The sequence below is a fragment of the Nicotiana tabacum genome, chromosome 14 (genome assembly GCF_000715075.1).
Source record: "Nicotiana tabacum cultivar K326 chromosome 14, ASM71507v2, whole genome shotgun sequence".
Taxonomy (NCBI): domain Eukaryota; kingdom Viridiplantae; phylum Streptophyta; class Magnoliopsida; order Solanales; family Solanaceae; genus Nicotiana; species Nicotiana tabacum.
In genome coordinates, this window is record NC_134093.1 from 20,736,174 (window position 1) to 20,759,023 (window position 22,850).

General features: G+C 38.5%; 1 protein-coding gene across 1 annotated transcript; it reads right to left on the reverse strand.

The window, feature by feature from the left end:
* Window positions 1-6,656: 6,656 nt before the first annotated feature.
* Window positions 6,657-22,188, reverse strand: LOC107800446 (pathogenesis-related protein STH-2-like). The gene is made up of 2 exons (XM_075230366.1): window positions 22,006-22,188; window positions 6,657-7,145 (listed from the first exon to the last, which is right to left on the reverse strand). The coding sequence occupies exons 1-2, from the start codon at window positions 22,184-22,186 to the stop codon at window positions 6,847-6,849; spliced, it is 480 nt and encodes a 159-aa protein (XP_075086467.1). The 5' UTR covers window positions 22,187-22,188; the 3' UTR covers window positions 6,657-6,846.
* Between the last annotated feature and the right edge of the window lie 662 nt (window positions 22,189-22,850).

Genomic DNA, 22,850 nt, shown 5'->3' on the forward strand with positions numbered 1-22,850 from the left:
AAATACTATCCTTAAGATTGAAAAATACTATCCTTAAGTAGAATTAACTTCTTCATGCGGTTTGTGAGCTACATCAGACGAGTTCTGCTGATAATGATACCACACCTTTTTGGCTATGTCGTCTCTCCACATTACCTAAATGGATAAAGCAGAGTAAATAAGGGGCAGAAAGTCCTGGTGATTCTCACTAGCATGACAAATGATGTCGTTGCATAGTTCTGCTATTCAAATAAATAATCTTCATGCACATAATCAACATATAGGGACTGGTTTTCAGTGAGACGTCAAGGGAAATTTGCTGTATTTGAATGAGCGCGATGGGTCTGAATTATTCTTGCATTAGAAATGGACTTGCCAACTCATCTGGCAGATTTACTTAGACAAGAAATAGGAATGTTGCTGAAACATTTCAGAAGTTATTCTTGATTCCGCACTATTTTGTGAAATTTGTTCATGTGTTTCTATTGTTTAGCACGTCAATTGCGCTGTAGAATAACCAAGAATTGATGATAGAATGAGATCATCTAATACATAGCCTCTTGAATATTTTGAATTGCCGTGTAGTTCACAAAGATAAACACAGTAGATGAGTGTATGTTTTGCTGAAGGTATTGGAATTTTGTTTGCAGATAATGATCAGAAGACGAAAGCACAACTAATTTCTGGCTTGAAAAGTCACAATTTATGTCAAAACAGACATCATATCAGGTGCAAAACCTTTCCAAAATCAATTCAAGCTGAAAGTCCTATAAGTGGAAATTAGGGCTCAAAAGAAACAACTGATGCAAAACTTGATCCTTGAGCAAGAGGAGGGCTAGTGAAAGCTGATCAAAGTGAAAAGACACATCTTCATAAAGGAGATCAAGCTTTTGTTTGTTCAAAGTAATGCACTGAGCAGCCCGTATTGGCCGAGTAATCAGCTTTCAAATAGGATCGTTCTAGCATGCATACTAATTGTGAAAATTTCTGAATGCAACTGGTCGCAACTTGACCAAGTTATAACTGAACTAGAAACTCTTCAAAGAGAAACCTCAATTAGGTGATGTCTTTTTATGACAAGAGTCAAGACTCATCCTTTTTGCAGAGAATTCTGCATCTTCAGACTGTTGACGTGTTACACCATCGTCTAGCTATAAGTGCTTAATTTTAATTTGAAAATGTCATTGACCAGTAAACAATGTTTTCCCTGTGAAAAGTTATGTTTTATCGTTTGACCTTTAGAATCATTGAATAGCCAAACTTTCTTGATATTATGGCTCCTTTTATCAGTTGAAATTGTTGGTTAGTCCTCATTAATTGGAACTTAAACTTGTTTGAAGACTTAATCTTTTTGAGTCTTGAGCTTAATGTTATGTTTGTTGCACCTTTTTTAGACCAAATATTCAATGTCAGTTTAGACTTTTTCCCCATATCATAATGCCTTTTGCACCATAAACACAAGCATAATTGAATTATGTATAAGGCAGGATACAACCACTTACTCAGTTGTTGCACCTGAGAACTTAATGTTCATATCCTGCATACTGTAATGCATTTTGCTTTCCGTACAACAAAACATCATTGAAACTTTGCCTGTGGGAGCTTGCTTACACTGCCAATCCCAAGCTCGGATAAAGGAGCCGTGTAACAACTATTATAAAACTTGTCATTTCATGATGAATTTGTATAGATCCAAACATCGTATTTATGATATTGAGAATTCATACAGCCGGCCTAAACTAGCTTGAGATTGAAACGTAGTTGTACAACAAAGCATCATTGAGTAGGGGTTGTCAAGTCAAGAATACTAAAACATGTAAAGGTACATTATGAAGCTCCAATTATGAAGATGTACATTATTAAAAGCTCCTCCCGGCCATGAAAATTGACAAACTTAGAAAGAAAACACACACTGTAACAGAAAAACTCAAGCCCTTAAAAGTCTTTTAAGAGTTTGATAAATTCCATATAATCATTTAGCTGTAGACAGTAGGGTTAGCGAGAAGGTAGTCTTCAACAGTCTTGAAAAGTTGCATGGCTTGATTTTTGCCTTCATTGTGTTCTTCTTCCTTCAATACATAACTCGGTTAGTTTGTTTATAACTCACAATCATAAATTGTTACACATGTTATAACCATCACTTATATTTTAAACAAAGACAAGATGCATTAAAGGATGCATATTGTTGGCTGAAAGCTTAAAGAACACAAGATTCAATCTATGAGGGGTTGCTATGTGTGTGGGATTTGAGGCATGTCGCGAGGTTTTGTCCTAGGATGCAGAGTGGTATGCCACAACAGGGTACTCGTGTTATGTTTCTGGCACCAGTTGCTACATCACCCGCCCATCCAACTGGGGATAGGGGGTCGTCCAGCTAGACGTGGAGGTCACCCATGTAGAGGTCGTCCTAGAGGAGGATGGCAGGCTGGTGGGGCCCAGCCCCGTTGTTATGCATTCTCGGGTAGGCCTGAGGTAGAGTCGTTTAATGTAGTCATCACAGGTATTATCTCTGTCTATCATAGAGATGCTTCGATGTTGTTTGATTCGCGTTCTACTTATTCATATGTATCTTCATATTTTGCATCACACTTGAGTTTGCCTCATGATTCTCTTTATCTTCATGTTGTTGTGTCTACACGGATTGGGGATTCTATAGTTGTTGATCGAGTATACCAGTCAATGTTATTATTATTAGTGATTTTGATACCATAGTTGATCTATTATTGTTCGATATGGTGGATTTTGAGGTGATTCTAGGCGTGGATTGGTTCTCCCCCACGTTATCTTAGATTGTCATGTCAAAACCGTAGCTTTAGCAAATCGAGAGTTGCCTAGATTAGAGTGAAGAGGGACCCTTGGTTGTTCTACGAGTAGGGTGGTTTCATATTTGAAAGCTCACTCCCATGACTTAAACAATTCTCTAGCTTTAGAAAATAAAAAATTTCATGTAGTTGCGGATGTACTGTATAGGTTATGAGTACGACCAACCACAATATTTTTTATATGAAATATAAATATATGGGTGAAAACTACTAAAATTTTAACAAAGATTAAATTTTTAACCATAATTATTAAAATACAATATGTTTAGTATTAAAAACTTAAGATTAACTACATCAAGTCTAAATCTTGATTCGTCTTTGCGTTCATATTTACTTCCTATAATGTCTGTCTTATGTAAGTAAAAGCATTCTTGAAAATCATGATTATCGTTTTTTAAGTGAACCGTAATTTTGAAATTATCAAAAATGCAACCTAAGTATTGAGAAAACTACTTATTACCATTGGGACTAGCGAATATAAGTTTTAACCATGGCAATAGGATAGATTAGAAGATTGATTAATATTTTTTATTATTATTTTGGCGTTCTCTCTCAATGCAATTTGAAGAAGGTACAGGGTATAGAGAGTTTTTTCTTTATTTGGTGTCCAATATTCGTATTGGGGCATGATTAAATCCGAATTCGCATCAGAATTGGAGGGTAAAACGCTCTCTAACAAACATGACTCTATATCTAGGTCTCGAACCCAAGACCTCTGATTAGGGATGAAGAGGTACTTACCACTACATCATAACCTTTTTTTTAAAAAAAAGAGTATGCCACCTCTGTTTTGAGGTGTTCACTATCCTCAAAAGTTAACTTGTCCTGTTAAGAAAGAAGAATTAAACAAAAATTAGGCTAACTACTTTGCTGACACTGACAAAAGCTACTCGTTTGATCGACCAATAAGTTACTTTGAGATTACAGTGAAGAGATTATGTAACATTCCGGAAAATTTCGAAGTGTTTTAAGACCATTAACAAGATTGACAGGTACTAATTATATTAATTCGGGTATGAACAATACTGATAATTTGAATTATATCAATTTATCATGATAATATATGTATGAGGTGCATTAAGAATAGTTTATGGTCTAAGAGGAGCCATATGGCTAAGTCAAGTTGAAAATTATATAAAGGGATAAAGTTTCAAGTGAGTTCGCACAAGATCTAAATTTAAACGAGCATAACTCTTAAGATATGAAGCGGTATATGGTGTATAATTTATCAAACTATATCCCTTTGAGTCTAATTTCCAATGAATCAAACCGTTCGTCATTTGGATATGTATACAGAAAGTTATGGCCATTTTACTGGACCTGTGTCATATGCGTGCCCAGATGCGCGGCCGCGCATATTTGAGAGTCTCTGCCTCAGGTGCACGGTCAGATGCGCGGCCACTTGCCCAGGTGCGCGGCCACATACGTAGAAACCCATTAAATACCCCCAAGGCCGGGTAGAGTGAGAGCTAAGTCATTTCTTTGATCTAGGGCTTGCATATCAAGGGGAATCTGTCCAACATCTCCCTCCCATGAACCAAGGTAATGTTTTTGGAGTAATTTTGAGTTGATTACTACTCCTAAACACTTGTATTAATAAGGATTAATCTTGAAGATCCATAGATTTCCATTTAAATTCCCAAATTGGTCAAGTACACTACAAGTTGGGATTCTCAAGAGTTTCACTATAAGAGGTATGTCTACCATCTCTAACTAATCTATGGCGATTATTTATGTATGAAATATGTATTAAAACATATGGTATGGTGATTATAAGCCATAAGTTCTCGATTTAAATACATAACCCTTGTAGAGATTGAAAGATGATTATTTGATGAAATTTTTGTTGGTTGGGTGAGAATGGTTGGTCACACATGTGATGTTACGATTATAAGTTATTAAAGAATGATGGTGGGATGAATTGTTGGTAAATGATGGTAGTTGGAAGAACTAATTCTATGGTTAAGAAATGTATAAATGTATGCCCACTAGGTGTTTGGTAAATTGTCTAAATGGCCTAAACTATGAAATTGGTTACTAATGTTGATCCCACTGGATGTTGATATTGTAGATTGCAGTTGCTTATTATAGTAGATCGTTGTAGTATCATTAAGGGACAAATTTCAGTTTCGGATCGTTGGCATTGAATGAGGAGACAAGAAGGCATTCAGAGGTGGATACACGTGGAATGGAATTTCCTGAGTATTAATTAGCTTGCTCGACGTTGGGTTCGTCTTGTTGATGTAAGTAACTCTTCTAATCTTGGAGCTGAGGGTATGAACCCTGAATTATATGTGTTATGTGTTTGGAGTTGAGGTGACGCACATGCTAGGTGACGGTTATGTGGGTGTGCACCGTATGAACTGTGACTCCATTATTCCCGTGGTACTATGTAGTTACCTGAACTTATCTGAAATCATGAAAATCTCTACGTACTAGAGCTATTGAGCTGAGAATCATGTTAAAATCATGTTGAGACTATATGTCAGTATTATTGAGACCCACAGAGATCATATTATTGTTGAATTTGTTTAAATTAAAATTTAAAACTCAGTCATGTTCATTCATTTCATATTATCTCTCAGTCTCTGTTGCTATTTATTGATTCATCATATCATCATTTTGGGCTGATTTTTTATGACATTGTGAGCTCGAGAGACTGGAGAGATTGATGACTGACTAAGGCTGAGGACCTGATGGTGAGGATATTTATGGGATCGGGCTACGCGCCGCAGCATGTTTCATTGATTTATGCCATGATTGACATGTTATAGCGCTTGGGCTGAAGGAGCCCCTCCGGAGTTTGTACACACCCCCAGTGAGTGCAGGTACCTACTGAGTGCAAGTGCCGAGTGCGAGTGTCGAGCGCGAGTGCTAAGTGATTTGGGAGGATTGAGTGACTGTGAGGCATGAGTGAATGTGAGGATTGAGTGATTGAGAGGACTGAGTGACTGAAAGGATCGAGTGACTGTGAGGACCGAGTGAATTGATACTCTGAGAGTATGCATATGGTTTTATCACTATGTTGCATTGCATTGGCATGCACATTGACATATAGGCATAGAGATGTACTTTCCTCATGCCATTTGAAAATAAAATTTTCTATTGTGGAAGAAAGTTTTTGGAATAAATCACAGTTTCAGACTTACTCATCTTTTCGTGATTTTCAGTGAAAAGAATTGAGTTTTACTATTATACTTGAAAAGAAAATATTAATTTTTTTTTTTGGAAATTGTGAACGCATTTTATTATTGAGTTATTCTTTGTGTTGCCTTAATTTTATTGCTATGAGATGTTACTGGATATTGGTGTGGACCCTGACTGTTGTTCAAGCTCGTCACTACTTTCAACCTAAGATTAGGTTTGTTACTTATTGAGTACATGCGGTCAGTTGTACTCATACTACACTTCTGCACTTTGCGTGTAGATTTTGTATGTTGATGCTACTATACATGGCGGAAGCTGGATCTGAAGATGTACCTGTATTCCAGTCATTGCTGCTTCTTGTTCATGGTAGCCTTAGATTTATAAAAAAAAAAATTGTTTATGTACATTTCGAACATATGATGTATTTATTTCATACCAGCTTTGTAATTTTCAATCTTAGAAACTCATGATTTATACTACTAGTCCTTGGAAAATATATAGGATTCAAATAATTTCTTTTACTTAATTGTCTTATTAAATATTATTAGAATTGGTTAGTTTCTAATTGGCTTACCTAGCGGGTTGGGTTAGGTGTCATTACGACATGTCGGATTTTGGATCGTGACAGATTATAACTTGAGCATTACTTTTTATGCAGGAACTTTAAATAATGGAATATCGCAAAACATACTCCTTGAGCGTCATATATATTGAACAAGACATTTTAATTTCAGTACAAGCATTTGAAAAGTACAGTACAAAGCTTGCGATATTCTTTATTTAAAGTTCTTTCCATTACATGTTTGGAAAGAACACAGACACTCAAAAATATTATGATAGTATAACCAGGTATTTCGTGGAATTAGCCGGGCTGGACGCAAACCGACTTGGACACCATTTAAGCATAGACGGTAGGATTGGCAAGAAGGTAGTCTTCAACAGCCTTGAAAAGTTCCATGGCTTTATCTTTGCCTTCATTGTGTTCTTCTTCCTTAAATACATAATCACCCTTTGTGTGGTACTCAGTCGATGTCTTGCAAATACAACCTCCATTTGCAGAAGTTTCGAATTTGACATCATAGGTAATGGATTCCAATTTGTCTCCTAGAACATCTCCTTCGATTAGTGAATATTTGGTTACCAAGTTCTTATCGTCAATCACATGAAGCTCGTGCTTCAAATACTTTATTGGACCATCTGTCATTTCACAAAATAAAGCAAACTTAGTGGGCGTTTGGACATAACAATTGTGAAATTCCAGAAAAAAGTGAAAAACAATTTCAAGTGATAATACAACCCAGTAAAATCTCATAAGTGGGGTACGAGGAGGATAGTATATATGTAGACCTTAACCCGCCACGGAGGAGTAAAGAGACTATTTCCAATATAACTCTCTGCTCAAGAAGACTAAGTGAAATTTAAAAATGTAATTTTTGAAACAACTAAAATGATTCTTCCCATCGTTTCCAAGTATCTAAATTTAAATTTTAAAGAATAAATTAATCTAGTTCGATTTAGCCCCTTAACTTAGTCGGATAATACAAATTGCCAAATAAACAGAGACGGTTGAAAAAACAGTACCCTTTAAAGCAGAGTGCTGAATTCCCCATTCGTCATCATGATCATCCATTGAGAGTTTTCCTGTAGAAGAAAGCTGTGATGACCCAAAATGTCATCTTTAAATTTAATAAGTAATTTTATATTTTAAGACCTCGAAAAAGCACCATTTAATATTTCTCGACTTGCGTGCACAGTCGGTAAATTTTTCGAAAAGATTTTATATGAAAAATGGATTAAAATGTGAAATAGAGCTCTAAAAACTCAACTGAGTTGACTTTAGTCAACATTTTGAGCAAACGGACTCGGATCAATGTTTTAACAATTTCGATAGGTCTGTATCGTGATTTGGGACTTGGGCGTATGCCCGGAATCGAAGTCCGAGGTCCCTATCTCGAGATATGAAATTTTGATGAAAAAATTAAAAGCTTGAAAGCTTAATAATATCTAAGAAATTACTGATGTTGGATTTATTGACCTCGGGTCCGTATTTTGGTTTCGGAGCCCGGCATAGGTCTACTTGTTTATAACTTGTATAACTTGTTTGCCGAATTTGATAAGAAACAGAGTTGATTTGATGTGGTTCGGACTTCCGGTAGTAAACATAAAGGTTTTAAAGTTTTCTTGAAAATTTCCTTTGATTTGGTATCTGATTCGTAGTTCTAGGAGTTAGTTTGGCGATTTGATCGCGCGAGCAAGTTCGTATGATATTTTAGGACTTGGGTGCATGTTTGGTTTGGAGCCCCGAGGGATCGGGTGAGTTTCGGATGGGTTACGGGATGATTTCGGACTTAGAAAATTCGGTTTTCTACAGATTTCAGGCTTCTGGTGTGTTCTTCTTCGTGTTCGCGAAGGTACTCTCACGAACGCGAAGAGCAGATTGGGGCTGGCACATTTTGTGCTTCGCGTTCGCGACAGAGTGACCACGTTCCCGAAGGCCTGAGGTTCAAAACTGCGCGTTCGCGACCGAAGCCTCGCGTTCACGAAGGGAAAGAGGCTGGCCAGGATTATTGCCTTCGGGTTCGCGAAGGCCAAGCTAGACAAGCTTCGCGTTCGCGAAGTGTAAAATGGGACAGCACAAATTTGTGCTTCGCGAACGCGAGGCACTGACCGCGTTCGCGAAGGGTAAAAGTCCCAGAAACAGAACTTAAGTTCTGAAAAATGGGATTCGTCCCATTTTCAACCCTTTTTCATTTTTTAGCTCGGGTAAAGCGATTTTCACGGGAAAACATTGGGGTAAGTGTTCCTTATCCTATATTAATTATGTTTAATGATTTCATACTCATTTATATCATGAATCCGTGAATTTATGAAAGAAAAATTAAATTTTTATAAAATCTTCCAAAAACGAAAATTTAAGATTTGAAGGTCCATTTGACATCGTAATTGGATAATTTTTGTATGGTTGGACTTGTCTCGGAATGGGTGTTCGGATTTCAAAAGTTTTTTCTGATTTGAGACGTATGTCCCACTGTCGAATATTTAAATGAATTTCGGATTTTTATCCGAAAAATTTGTAAATTCATATGGAATTAATTCCTATGATTAGTATTGAATATATCGAATTATTTGTGAATAGATTTGAAGCTTTCGGAGTCAAATTTAAAAGGAAAAGCTATGGTTGAGTAATTGATTGGAATTTGCAAAGCTTGGTAAGTGTCGTGGTTAACCTTGACTTAAGAAAATAGAACCCTTAAATTATTTGTTATGTGAAAAGCATGTGAACGACGTATAGGCGAGGTGACGAGGGTCTATACGTCGTGAAATTAATTGTTTGTCTGCTTACTTGAAAAATCATAAATTATTTTAAATCATAAATTAATTATTATAATAATTATTTCTCTCATATTCTTTGTCATATATTAATTCTTGAATTCCTGCATTAATTGTTACACGCTATTTGAATTATGTATTTTAATTGTTATTTGACATTTAGCATATTAAATATTAAACTGCATATTGTTTCCCTGATTTTCATAATAATTTACTATTTGTCATTGTCTGTTTCATAATTAAATCATAATTATTGAATGATTGTTGTCTTATAATTTTATATTAATTATTGCATTTATTGGAAAAATTTCTTTTATAAGAATTGATTGAAATGGATATATTGGAGGATCGGTTTGCACGCCGCAACAGACTTATTAAAAAATTCATATTGGAGGATCGGGTTGCACGCCGCAACAGACTTATTAAAAGTCAATATTGGAGGATCGGTTTGCACGCCGCAACAGACTTATTAAAAAGTCCATATTGGAGGATCGGGTTGCACGCCGCAACAGACTTATTAAAAGTCAATATTGGGGAATCGGATTGCACACCGCAACAGACTTATTTAAAAGTCTATATATATACTTGATTGAAATAAATATATGACAGACTTGATTAAAAGGAAAATATTAGGAGAGCGGGTTGCACGCTGCAACAGAATTGAATGTGAATATATTGTGAGGGTGGGTTCCACGTTGCAATAGAATTAGTTGAAATAATAATTAGTTATGACTGCTGAGTTGGCTTCAATTATTATAAATAAGTTACCTGATTTATTTCTATTATTGTTGTTGTTACTAATATTGCGTACAGGTAATGTAAGTGACCTGCCTTAGCCTTATCACTACTTCATCGATGTTAGGCTCAGCACTTACCAATACATGGGGTCGGTTGTACTGATATTACACTCTGCACTTCTTGTGCAGATTTCGGAGTTGGTCCTAGCGGCGTGCCATAGACTTGCTCGGATTTCAGCTATTTAGAGGAGACTTGAGGTATAACTGCATGCCGTCCGCTGTTCTGAAGTCCTAGTCTATTTTACTTTAGCTGTGTGTTTATTTCCAGATAACTTTATTTTATTCAGACCTTTATTTGTATTATTCTAGAAGCTCATGCACTTGTGACACCAATTCTGGGATGGTATTTAGACACCGTTGGTTTTATGGATTATTTCACTATATTTCACACTTTGCTTCCGCATTTGGTTCCTTGATTATTAATAATGTAAAGATTGTTTAAAAATTGGTTAATATTATTCTAACGTTAGCTTGCCTAGCAAGTGAAATGCTAGGCGCCATCACGGTCCGAAGGTGGGAATTACGGGTCGTGACAGTTGGTATTAGAGCACTAGGTTACATAGGTCTCACGAGTCACGAGCAAGATTAGTAGAGTCTGAAGAATCGGTATAGAGACGTCTGTATTTATCTCTTAGAGGCTATGAAGTTTAGGAACAATATCACTTCTTTCTTATTATGTCGTGCGATTTTATTCTATCATCGATGATTGAACCATTTTACTCTTATTCTCTTACAGATGGTTGGAACACGTAATACCTGTACTGATGGACAGGGACCAGAACCCCCGGTGGAAACTATGGCCAAGGGTAGAGGTCATGTTAGAGACCGAGGCAGAGGCCGAGGTAGAGCTCAGTCGAGAGCTCGAGCAGCTGTACCTGTTGTAGAACCTCAGGTGGACCTTCAGGAGGAGGTTCCAGTTCAGAATGTACCAGTTGGACCAGTTCCGGTCCCGGAAGGATTCATAGCCACTCCAATACTTCAGGATGCTCTAGTTCATTTGGTAAGTCTTATGGAGGGCATGGCCTAGAATGGTACATTTTCCGTGGCACCAGCTATCTCACAGGCTGGGGGAGGAGCACAAACTCCCACTACTCCCGCTCTAGAGCAGATGGCTCCCCAGAATCAGGCCCCAGCAGCCCCGCTAGTTGGGGTAGTTCAGCCAGTTATTGCGGCACAGACCGGTGATAGGCCCGCCATGTCTTTTGAGGCCTTATTGAGACTGGATAAGTTTACCAAGCTCTTTCCAGTTCACTTCAGTGGTACACCTTTTGAGGACCCACAGGATTATCTTGAACGCTGCCATGAGGTATTGCGGAACATGGGTATAGTTAAGACCAATGGGGTTGATTTTGCAGTATTTCAGATGACGGGTTCCGCCAAGAGATGGTGGAGAGATTATACATTGACCCAACCAGTCGGATCGCCTGCACTTACATGGGAGCAGTTCTCTTAGCTATTTCTGGAAAAGATCCTCCCTATCATACTGAGAGAGGAATTCAGCAAGCAATTTGAGCGTCTACAGTAGGGAAGTATGACTGTTACTCAGTATGAGTCCCGTTTTGTGGATTTGGCCCGCCATGCTCTCATTTTACTACCTACGGAGAGAGAGAGAGAGAGAGGAGGTTTATTGAGGGACTCACTCACCCTATCAAACTTCAGATGGGCAAGGAGACCAGAAGCGAGATTTCTTTTTAGGAGGCTGCTAATGTCGCAAGGAGGATCGAGATGGTTCTTGCCTGGGTTTGGCAGGTCCGATAAGAGGCCTCGTCAGTTCGGTGGTTTCAGTGGTGCCTCATCTGGAGGCAGGGGTAATTTTGGTAGGGGTCATCTTCCCAGACCGTTTCATTCAGCACTTCATGTATCTTCGGTGCTTCTGGGAGTCAAGGTCCTATTATGCCTTACTCTGGACAGCCAGTATTCAGTGCACATTCATCTCCTATTAGTGCACCACCACTCCAGAGTTACTACAGTGGTTATCCGGCCCATCTGGGTCAGCTTTAGCTTCAGCAACCATGGTATCAGGATGGGTGTTATGAGTGTGGAAACATCGGTCACATCCGGAGGTATTTCCCCATATTGGAGAGTAACAGATCTCGGCAAGATTCTTGTGTCATCATACCGGCATCGGTTGCTTCACTGCCTACTCAGCCAGCTAGAGGTAGGGGTTAGGCAGCTAGAGGTGGAGGTCAGGCCATTAGAGGTGGAGGCCAGGCCATTAGAGGTGGAGGTTAGACCGTTAGAGGTGGAGGCCAGCTATTTAGACGCCGTCCTAGAGACGCAGCAGGGCCCAGCCCCGATTTTATGCTTTTCCAGCTAGGCTTGAGGCAAAGTCATCTGATGCTGTGATCACAGGTATTATTCCAGTTTGCCATAAAGATGCTTCAGTTCTATTTGATCTAAGATCTACTTATTCCTATGTGTCATCCTATTGTGCTTCATATTTGGTTGTGCCTTGTGATTCTCTGAGTGCTTCTGTGTGTGTATCTACACCGGTGGGAGACTCTGTTGTAGTAGATCATGTCTATCGTTCATGTGTGGTTACTATTGGTAATCTTGATACTAGTGTGGATCTTCTACTTCTTGATATGGTAGACTTTGATGTCATCTTGGGTATAGACTTGCTGTCCCCTTATCATGCTATATTGGATTGTCATGCCAAGACAGTGACCCTAGCTATGCCGGGGTTACCTCGGTAGAGTGGAAAGGAATTCCTGACCATTCTGCCAGCAGGGTTATATCTTATATGAAAGCTCGACGTATAGTAGAGAAAGGGTGTCTAGCCTATTTGGCTTATATTCGCGATCCAGTGTGGATGTCCCTTCTATGGACTCAGTACCAGTTGTTCGTGAATTTCTAGAAGTATTTCCTGCAGATTTGTTGGGGATGCCACCCGATAGAGATATTGACTTCCGTATTGATTTGGCTCCGGGCACTCAGCCCATTTCTATTCCACCATACCATATGGCCTCGCCAGAATTGATGAATTGAAAGAGTAGTTACAAGACTTGCTTGATCAGGGATTCATTAGACCTAGTGTCTCGCCCTGGGATGCACCAGTATTATTTTTAAAGAAGAAATATGGCTCTATGCGGATGTGTATAGACTATCGGCAGTTGAACAAGGCCACTATAAAAAACAAATATCCGCTGCCAAGAATTGATAACTTATTTGATCAGCTTCAGGATGCCAAGGTATTTTCATAGATTGATTTGAGGTCTGGTTACCATCAGTTGAAGATTAGGGCCTCTGATGTCCCTAAAACAGCTTTTCGAACTTGGTATGGGCATTATGAATTCCTAGTGATGTCATTTGGGTTGACAAATGCCCCAGCAGCATTTATGGTTTTGATAAATCGGGTGTTCAAGCCTTATTTGAACTCTTTTGTGGTTGTATTCATTGATGATATCTTAATTTACACCAGCAGTCGAGAGGAGCATGAGCAGCATCTTCGAAGTGTGCTTCACACTTTGAAGAATAATCAGTTATATGCCAAGTTTTCAAAATGTGAGTTTTGGTTAGACTCAGTTGCCTTTTTGGGGCATGTGGTATCGGCAGAAGGCATAAAGGTGGATCCTAAGAAGATAGAGGCTATTCAAAATTGGCCTAGACTTACTTCAGTTACAGAGATCCGGAGTTTCCTGGGTTTGGCAGGTCCGATAAGAGGCCTCGTCAGTTCGGTGGTTTCAGTGGTGCCTCATCTGGAGGCAGGGGTAATTTTGGTAGGGGTCATCTTCCCAGACCGTTTCATTCAGCACTTCATGTATCTTCGGTGCTTCTGGGAGTCACGGTCCTATTATGCCTTACTCTGGGCAGCCAGTATTCAGTGCATATTCATCTCCTATCAGTGCACCACCACTCCAGAGTTACTACAGTGGTTATCCGGCCCATCTGGGTCAGCTTTAGCTTCAGCAACCATGGTATCAGGATGGGTGTTATGAGTGTGGAAACATCGGTCACATCCGGAGGTATTTCCCCATATTGGAGAGTAACAGATCTCGGCAAGATTCTTGTGTCATCATACCGGCATCGGTTGCTTTACTGCCTACTCAGCCAGCTAGAGGTAGGGGTCAGGCAGCTAGAGGTGGAGGTCAGGCCATTAGAGGTGGAGGCCAAGCCATTAGAGGTGGAGGTCAGACCGTTAGAGGTGGAGGCCAGCTAGTTAGACGCCGTCCTAGAGACGCAGCGGGGCCCAGCCCCGATTTTATGCTTTTCCAGCTAGGCTTGAGGCAAAGTCATCTGATGCTTTGATCACAGGTATTATTCCAGTTTGCCATAGAGATGCTTCAGTTCTATTTGATCCCGGATCTACTTATTCCTATGTGTCCTCCTATTTTGCTTCATATTTGGTTGTGCCTTGTGATTCTCTGAGTGCTTCTGTGTGTGTATCTACACCGGTGGGAGACTCTGTTGTAGTAGATCATGTCTATCATTCGTGTGTGGTTACTATTGGTAATCTTGATACTAGTGTGGATCTTCTACTTCTTGATATGGTAGACTTTGATGTCATCTTGGGTATAGACTTGTTGTCCCCTTATCATGCTATATTGGATTGTCAAGCCAAGACAGTGACCCTAGCTATGCCGGGGTTACCTCGGTAGAGTGGAAAGGAATTCCTGACCATTCTGCCAGCAGGGTTATATCTTATATGAAAGCTCAACATATAATAGAGAAAGGGTGTCTAGCCTATTTGGCTTATATTCGCGATCCAGTGTGGATGTCCCTTCTATGGACTCAGTACCAGTTGTTCGTGAATTTCTAGAAGTATTTCCTGCAGATTTGTTGGGGATGCCACCCGATAGAGATATTGACTTCCGTATTTATTTGGCTCCGGGCACTTAGCCCATTTCTATTCCACCATACCGTATGGCCCCGCCAGAATTGATGAATTGAAAGAGTAGTTACAAGACTTGCTTGATCAGGGATTCATTAGACCTAGTGTCTCGCCCTGGGATGCACCAGTATTATTTTTAAAGAAGAAAGATGGCTCTATGCGGATGTGTATAGACTATCGGCAGTTGAACAAGGCCACTATAAAAAACAAATATCCGCTGCCAAGAATTGATGACTTATTTGATCAGCTTCAGGATGCAAAGATATTTTCAAATATTGAGGTCTGGTTACCATCAGTTGAAGATTAGGGCCTCTGATGTCCCTAAAACAGCTTTTCGAACTTGGTATGGGCATTACGAATTCCTAGTGATGTCATTTGGGTTGACAAATGCCCCAGCAGTATTTATGGATTTGATGAATCGGGTGTTCAAGCCTTATTTGGACTCTTTTGTGGTTGTATTCATTGATGATATCTTAATTTACTCCAGCAGTCGAGAGGAGCATGAGCAGCATCTTCGAAGTGTGCTTCACACTTTGAAGAATAATCAGTTATATGCCAAGTTTTCAAAATGTGAGTTTTGGTTAGACTCAGTTGCCTTTTTGGGGCATGTGGTATCGGCAGAAGGCATAAAGGTGGATCCTAAGAAGATAGAGGCTATTCAAAATTGGCCTAGACTTACTTCAGTTACAGAGATCCGGAGTTTCCTGGGTTTGGCAGGTTATTATCGTCGGTTCGTGGAAGGGTTTTCATCTATAGCAAGCACATTGACCAGACTAACCCAGAAAGGTGTCCCATTCAGATGGTTAGACGAGTATGAGTTGAGCTTTTAGAAGCTCAAGACCGCTTTGACTATGGCGCCAGTATTGGTATTACCCACAGATTCAGGAACGTATATGGTATATTGTGACGCATCTCACATTGGGCTTGGTACAGTATTAATGCAAGATGGTAAGGTAATTGCATATGCATCGTGGTAGTTGAAAGTTCACGAGAGGAATTATCCTGTTCATGACTTAGAATTGGCAGCCATTGTTCATGCGCTGAAGATTTGGAGGCATTACCTCTACGGTATCTCGTGTGAGGTATTTACTGATTATCGTAGCCTTCAGTATCTGTTCAAACAAAAAGATCTTAATTTGAGGCAGAGAAGATGGTTGGAGTTGTTGAAAGACTATGATATCACCATTTTGTATCACCCCGGAAAGGCTAATGTGGTGGCCGATGCTTTGAGTAGAAAGGCTGTGAGTATGGGCAGTCTTGCGTATATTCCGGTTGGTGAGAGGCCATTAGCTGCAGATGTTCAGACTTTCGCTAATCAATTCATGAGGTTAGATGTTTCAGAACCCAGTCGAGTTCTAGCTTGCACAGTCGCTCGGTCTTCTTTATGTGAGCGCATCAGAGAGAGGCAGTATGATGATCCTCATTTACTTGTCCTTAAGGACACGGTGCGGCACGGTGATGCCAAACAGGTTGTTGTGGGGAAAGATGGGGTTCTGCGAATACAGGGTCGTATTTGTGTGCCTAATGTGGATGGGCTTCATGAATTAATTCTTGAAGAAGCACACAGTTCCAAGTATTCTATTCATCCAGGTACCGCCAAAATATATCAAGATTTGCGGCAACATTATTGGTGGAGGAGAATGAAAAAGGATATAGTTGCATATGTAGCTCGGTGTCTGAATTGTTAGCAAGTTAAATACGAGCATCAGAGACCTGGTGGTTTGTTTCAGAAGTTAGAAATTCCTGAGTGGAAGTGGGAGCGTATCACTATGGATTTTGTTGTTGGGCTCCCAAGGACTCAGAGAAAATTTGGCGTAGTTTGGGTCATCGTGGACAGGTTGCCCAAGTCAGCACATTTCATTCCAGTGGCAGTTACCTATTCTTCAGAGAGGTTAGCTAAAATTTACATTCATGAGATTGTCCGCCTTCATGGGGTTCCCGTGTCTATTATTTCAGATCGAGGTACGCAGTTTACCTCACATTTCTGGAGGGTTGTACAGCATGAGTTAGGCACGCGGGTGGAGTTGAGTACAATATTTCATCCACAGACAGACGGATAGTCAGAATGCACTATTCAGATATTGGAAGATATGCTTCGTGCTTGTGTTATAGACTTTGGAGGTTCTTGGGATCATTTCTTGCCACTTGCGGAGTTTGCTTGTAATAATAGCTACCAGTCTAGCATACAGATGACTCCATATGAGGCATTATACGGAAGGCGATGCCGATCTCCAGTTGGTTGGTTTGAACCGGGAGAGGCTCAGTTGTTGGGTACCGATTTGGTACATGATGCCTTGGATAAGGTCAAGATTATTCAGGATCGACTTCGCACAACTCAGTCTAGGCAAAAGAGTTATGTCGACCGTAAAGTTCGTGATATTGCATTCATGGTTGGAGAAAGAATATTGCTCCGGGTTTCACCTATGAAAGGTGTAATGAGGTTCGGAAAGAAGGGAAAGTTGAGCCCTAGATATATCGGACCCTTTGAAATTCTTGAAAGGGTGGGTGAAGTAGCCTACAAGCTTGCATTACCACCTAATTTATCAGCGGTTCCTATGGTGTTTCATGTGTCTATGCTCCGAAAATGTCATGGTGATCCGTCCCATGTGTTAGATTTCAGCTAAGTCCAATTGGATAAATATTTGACTTACGAGGAGGAGCCGGTGGCTATTCTAGCCCGGCAGGTCCGACAGTTGAGGTCTAAGAGTTATCCTTCAGTTCGAGTGCAATGGAGAGGTCAGCCGGTAGAGGCATCTACCTGGGAGTCCTAGTCGGACATGCGGAGTAAATATCCACACCTTTTCTCCAGCTAAGGTACTTTTTCTAACTCCATTTGAGGACGAACGTTTGTTTTAGAGATGGAGAATGTGATGACCCAAAATGTCATCTTTAAATTTAATAAGTAATTCTGTGTTTTAAAACCTTGAAAAGCACTATTTATCATTCCACGACTTGCGTGCGCAGTCCGTAAAATTTTTCGAAAAGTTTTTATGTGAAAAAGGGATTAAAACGTGAAATATAGCTTTAAAAACTCAACTGAGTTGACTTTAGTCAATATTTTGAGCAAACAGATCTGGATCAGTGTTTTGACAAATTCCGGTAGGTCTGTATCGTAATTTGGGACTTGGGTGTATGTCCGGAATCCAATTTCGAGATCCCTAGCTCGAGATATGGAATTTTGATGAAACATTAAAAGCTTGAAAGCTTAATGATTTCTAAGAAATTACTGATGTTGGATTTATTGACCTCGAGTCCGTATTTTGGTTACGGAGCTCGGCATAGGTCCACTATAATATTTATGACTTGTCTGCCGAATTTGGTGAGAAACAGAGTTGATTTGACATTATTCGGATGTCCGGTTGTAAAAATAAAGGTTTTAAAGTTTTTTTAAAAATTTCCTTTGATTTGGTGTCTGATTCGTAGTTCTAGGAATTAGTTTGGAGATTTGATCGTGCGAGCAAGTTCGTATGATGTTTTAGGACATGGGTGCATGTTTGGTTTGGAGCCCCCAGGGCTCGGGTGAGTTTCGAATGGGCTACGGGATGATTTCGGACATAGAAAATCTAGTTTTTGCAGACTTCATGCTTCTGGTGTGTTCTTCATCGCGTTCGCGAAGGTACTCTCGCGAACGCAAAGAGCAAATTGGGGCTGGCACATTTTGTGCTTCGCGTTCGCGACAGAGTGACCACGTTCGCGAAGGCCTGAGGTTCAAAACTTCGCGTTCGCGACTGAAGCCTCGCGTTCGCGAAGGGAAAGTGACTGGCCATCATTATTGCCTTCGCGTTCACGAAGGGCATCTCGCGTTCGCGAAGGCCAAGCTAGGAAAGGTTCGCGTTCGCGAAGTAGCCCTCGCGTTCGCGAAGTAGCCCTCGCATTCGCGAAGACCAAGCTAGGCAAGCTTCGCGTTCGCGAAGTGTAAAATGTGATAGCACAAATTTGTGCTTCGCGAACGCGAGGCATTAACCGCGTTCGCGAAGGGTAAAAGTCCCAGAAATAGAACTTAAGTTCTCGAAAATGGGATTCGTCCCATTTTCAACCCTTTTCCATTTTTGAGTTCGGGTAAGGCGAGTTTTGGGCGATTTTCACGGAAAAATATTGGAGTAAGTGTTCCTTATCCTATATTGATTATATTTCATAATTTCATATTCGTTTATATCATGAATCCGTGAATTTATGGAAGAAAAATCAGATTTTTGTAAAATCTTTCAAAAACGAAAATTTAAGATTTGAAGGTCCATTTGACATCGGAATTAGATAATTTTTGTATGGTTGGACTCGTCTCAGAATGGGTGTTCGGATTTCGTAAATATTTCCGGGATTTGAGACGTTGGTCCCACTGTCAAATATTTAAATGAAATTCGAATTTTTATTCGAAAAATTTGTAAATTCATGTGGAATTAATTTCAATGATTAGTATTGAATATATCGAATTATTTGTGAATAGATTTGAAACTTTCAGAGTCAAATTTAAAAGGAAAAGCTGTGGTTGAGTAATTGGTTGGAATTTACAAAGCATGGTAAGTGTTGTGGTTAACCTTGACTTGAGGGAATAGAACCCTTAAATTATTTTTTATGTGAAAAGCATGTGAACGATGTATAGGCGAGGTGACGAGTGTATATACGTCGTGAAATTAGTTGTTTGCCTGCTTACTTGAAAAATCATAAATTATTTTAAATCATAAATTAAATATTATAATAATTATTTCTCTCCTATTCTTTGTCATATATTAATTCTTGAATTCCTGCATTAATTGTTACATGCTATTTGAATTATGTGTTTTAATTGTTATTTGACATTTAGCATATTAAATATTAAACTGCCTATTTTCTCCCTGATTTTCATAATAATTTGCTATTTGTCATTGTCTGTTTCATAATTAAATCATAATTATTGAATGCTTTTTGTCTTATAATTTTATATTAATTGTTATATTTATTAGGGTTATTTCTTCTATACGAATTGATTGAAATGGATATATTGGAGGATCGGATTGCACGCCGCAACAGACTTATTAAAAGTCAATATTAGAGGATCGGGTTGCACGCCGCAACAGACTTATTAAAAAGTCTATATTGGAGGATTGGGTTGCACGCTGCAACAGACTTATTAAAAGTCAATATTGGGGGATCGGATTGCACGCCGCAACAGACTTATTTAAAAGTCTATATATATACTTGATTGAAATAAATATTTGACAGACTTGATTAAAAGGAAAATATTAGGAGAGCGGATTGTACGCCGCAACAGAATTGAATGTGAACATATTGTGAGAGCGGGTTGCACGCTGCAACAGAATTAGTTGAAATAATAATTAGTTATGAATGCTGAGTTGACTTCAATTATTATAAATGAGTTACCTGATTTATTTATATTATTGTTGTTGTTACTAATATTGCGTACAGGTAATGTAAGTGACCCGCCTTAGCCTCGTCACTACTTCGTCGAGGTTAGGCTCAGCACTTACCAGTACATGGGATCGGTTGTACTGATACTACACTCTGCACTTCTTGTGCAGATTTCAGAGTTGGTTCCAGCGGCGTGCTATAGACTTGCTCGGATTTCAGCTATTTAGAGGAGACTTGAGGTATAACTGCATGCCGTCCGTTGTTCTGAAGTCCTAGTCTATTTTACTTTAGTTGTGTGTTTATTTCCAGATAACTTTATTTTATTCAGACCTTTATTTGTATTATTCTAGAAGCTCGTGCACTTGTGACACTAATTCTGGGATGGTATTTAGACACCATTGATTTTATGGATTATTTCACTATATTTCACACTTTGCTTCTGCTTTTGGTTCCTTGATTATTAATAATGTAAAGATTGTTTAAAAATTGGTTAATATTATTCTAACGTTGGCTTGCCTAGCAAGTGAAATGTTAGGAGCCATCACGGTCCGAAGGTGGGAATTTTGGGTCGTGACAAAAGCCTACTTCCTATTAATAGAAAATACCTAGAAAATATAAATACATAAAGATTGTACTTCAAATGATAATAATATTTAAAAATTAGAATTGTGTTTGGACATAAATACAATTTGGAGATATTTTTGATATTTTTGTGAGTGAGTTGAAGTGAAAATTTTGAAAGTAGCTTTTTGGAATTTTTCAAATTTTTGAAAAATTTTGAAATTCAACTTCAAGTGAAATTGAAATTTTCATGGCAAAACAATGATTCTGAAAAATGTAAAAAAAAAAAAAAAAAAAAATCAAAAAGGTGAAAAACTTCTTATGGCCAAATGGGCCCTTATTTTCTTGACAAAACTAAGAACAAGTTTTTGCCAAAAAAAAAAAGAATGTTTAATTATTAGTAGTTCTTTGAAACTTTCATAGTCTTTCGGAGAGGATTTAAGTCATTTTTACATTATTAGTGCAATTTAATAAATTTTATAATTTAGTAATTTGATCGTATAAATATCTTTTTCAGTATCAATGTTTCAACCAAAAAAAATTTCTAAAAGAGAAAGAATTGCACCAAAAGAATTTAATTAGCCGAACAAGTCCAACTAGTGTGAATTTCCTATGTTTTGCCATTCAAAAATGTAGATAATGCACATTTTTGTAGGAAAAAAAAAAATCTTTTTAGCTCTCGTCCTCCTCCTCCTTCTTCTTCGTTTTTCTTTTTAAGGTTATAACAATTTTACTTCCTATATTTAGTTAACAGTTTATCTATTTAATTATTGTAATAAGGCAACTATTCTAATTTAAAATTGTACTTTAATTCCAGAACCATGCATGTTAGGACTTTAATTCCAGAACCATGCATGTTAGGCATAAAAATGCACCAACACTCACACCCATTTGGATGCAACATTTCCACGAACCCTACATAAACATATGATACTTTTTGTTCTAGGCTGCCCTATATACAGTCAAACCGCTCTATAATAGTCTCATCTGTTCCGGATTGTTTTGATTGTTATAGCGAAGTGTTTGATAGAGAACGTATATTATAACATATAGCATTGAAATTGGTTCCATAAAAAAATTGACTTTTATAGTGAATGACTGTTATATAGAGATGTTGTTCTCTCTCTCTCACTATATATATATATATATATATATATATATATATATATATATATATATATATATAACTCACCTTCGACAAAGTTCATCTTCTTGATGCTTCCAACACCACCATCACCTTCAACAGTCTCAATGTTAACAACTTGTGGCATCAACATGGGAATAAGGTTGTCTGCGTCAAGAACCAAAGCTTTGAATAACCTAATTGGGGCAACTGTGGTTGATGCCTCATGAGTATAGGTAGTGACACCCATAATGTTAAGAGAAGCAAAAAATAAAAGAGGATAATTAAGATGAATTTGGAATAAGAAGTGAATAGAATGGTTTTTGATGTGTGGGATATAATGAAGTTTTAGATGGTATTTATAGGAGAGAAAAAAGGAAGAGTTTCAAAAATCGTAGCTAATACCTAACAATAGCCACAAAAATAAAATTTTCATAGTTATTTATAAAATCATAAAATTTCATAACTACGAAAATTAAATTGGCAAAGCTAATTCCTTATTTTTGCTATGATTGCTAACTTTCGTGGCAATAATTAGCTAAAAGCTACAAATTTATTGCTACAATAAATTTTGTAGCTAATCATAAGTTTTTATACACACACATATATATACACACACACATACACACACATACGCGCGCGCGCTCGCGCGCACACACACATATATATATGTGTGTGTGTGTGTGTGTGTGTGTGTGTAAAACTCACCTTCGACAAAGTTCATCTTCTTGATGCTTCCAACATGTCACGACCCAAAATGTTTTACCGACGGGACCGTGATGGCGCCTAACATTTCACTTGATTCAGTAAACAAATTTCTTATTTTGATTCAGTAAATATCAATAATTAACTCAAATAAAATATAATAAGTGCGGAATATCATAAAACGGTATTAATTACTACCACCCGGATCT

What these genes read in the sequence shown, in the direction of transcription:
- LOC107800446 (XM_075230366.1), bottom strand. Translation starts at nt 22,186, where the DNA reads ATGGGTGTCACTACCTATACTCATGAGGCATCAACCACAGTTGCCCCA. An exon ending in GAAGATGAACTTTGTCGAAG is followed by an intron (nt 7,146 to 22,005) that starts GTGAGTTATATA and finishes GTGAAATGACAG; the next exon opens with ATGGTCCAATAAAGTATTTG.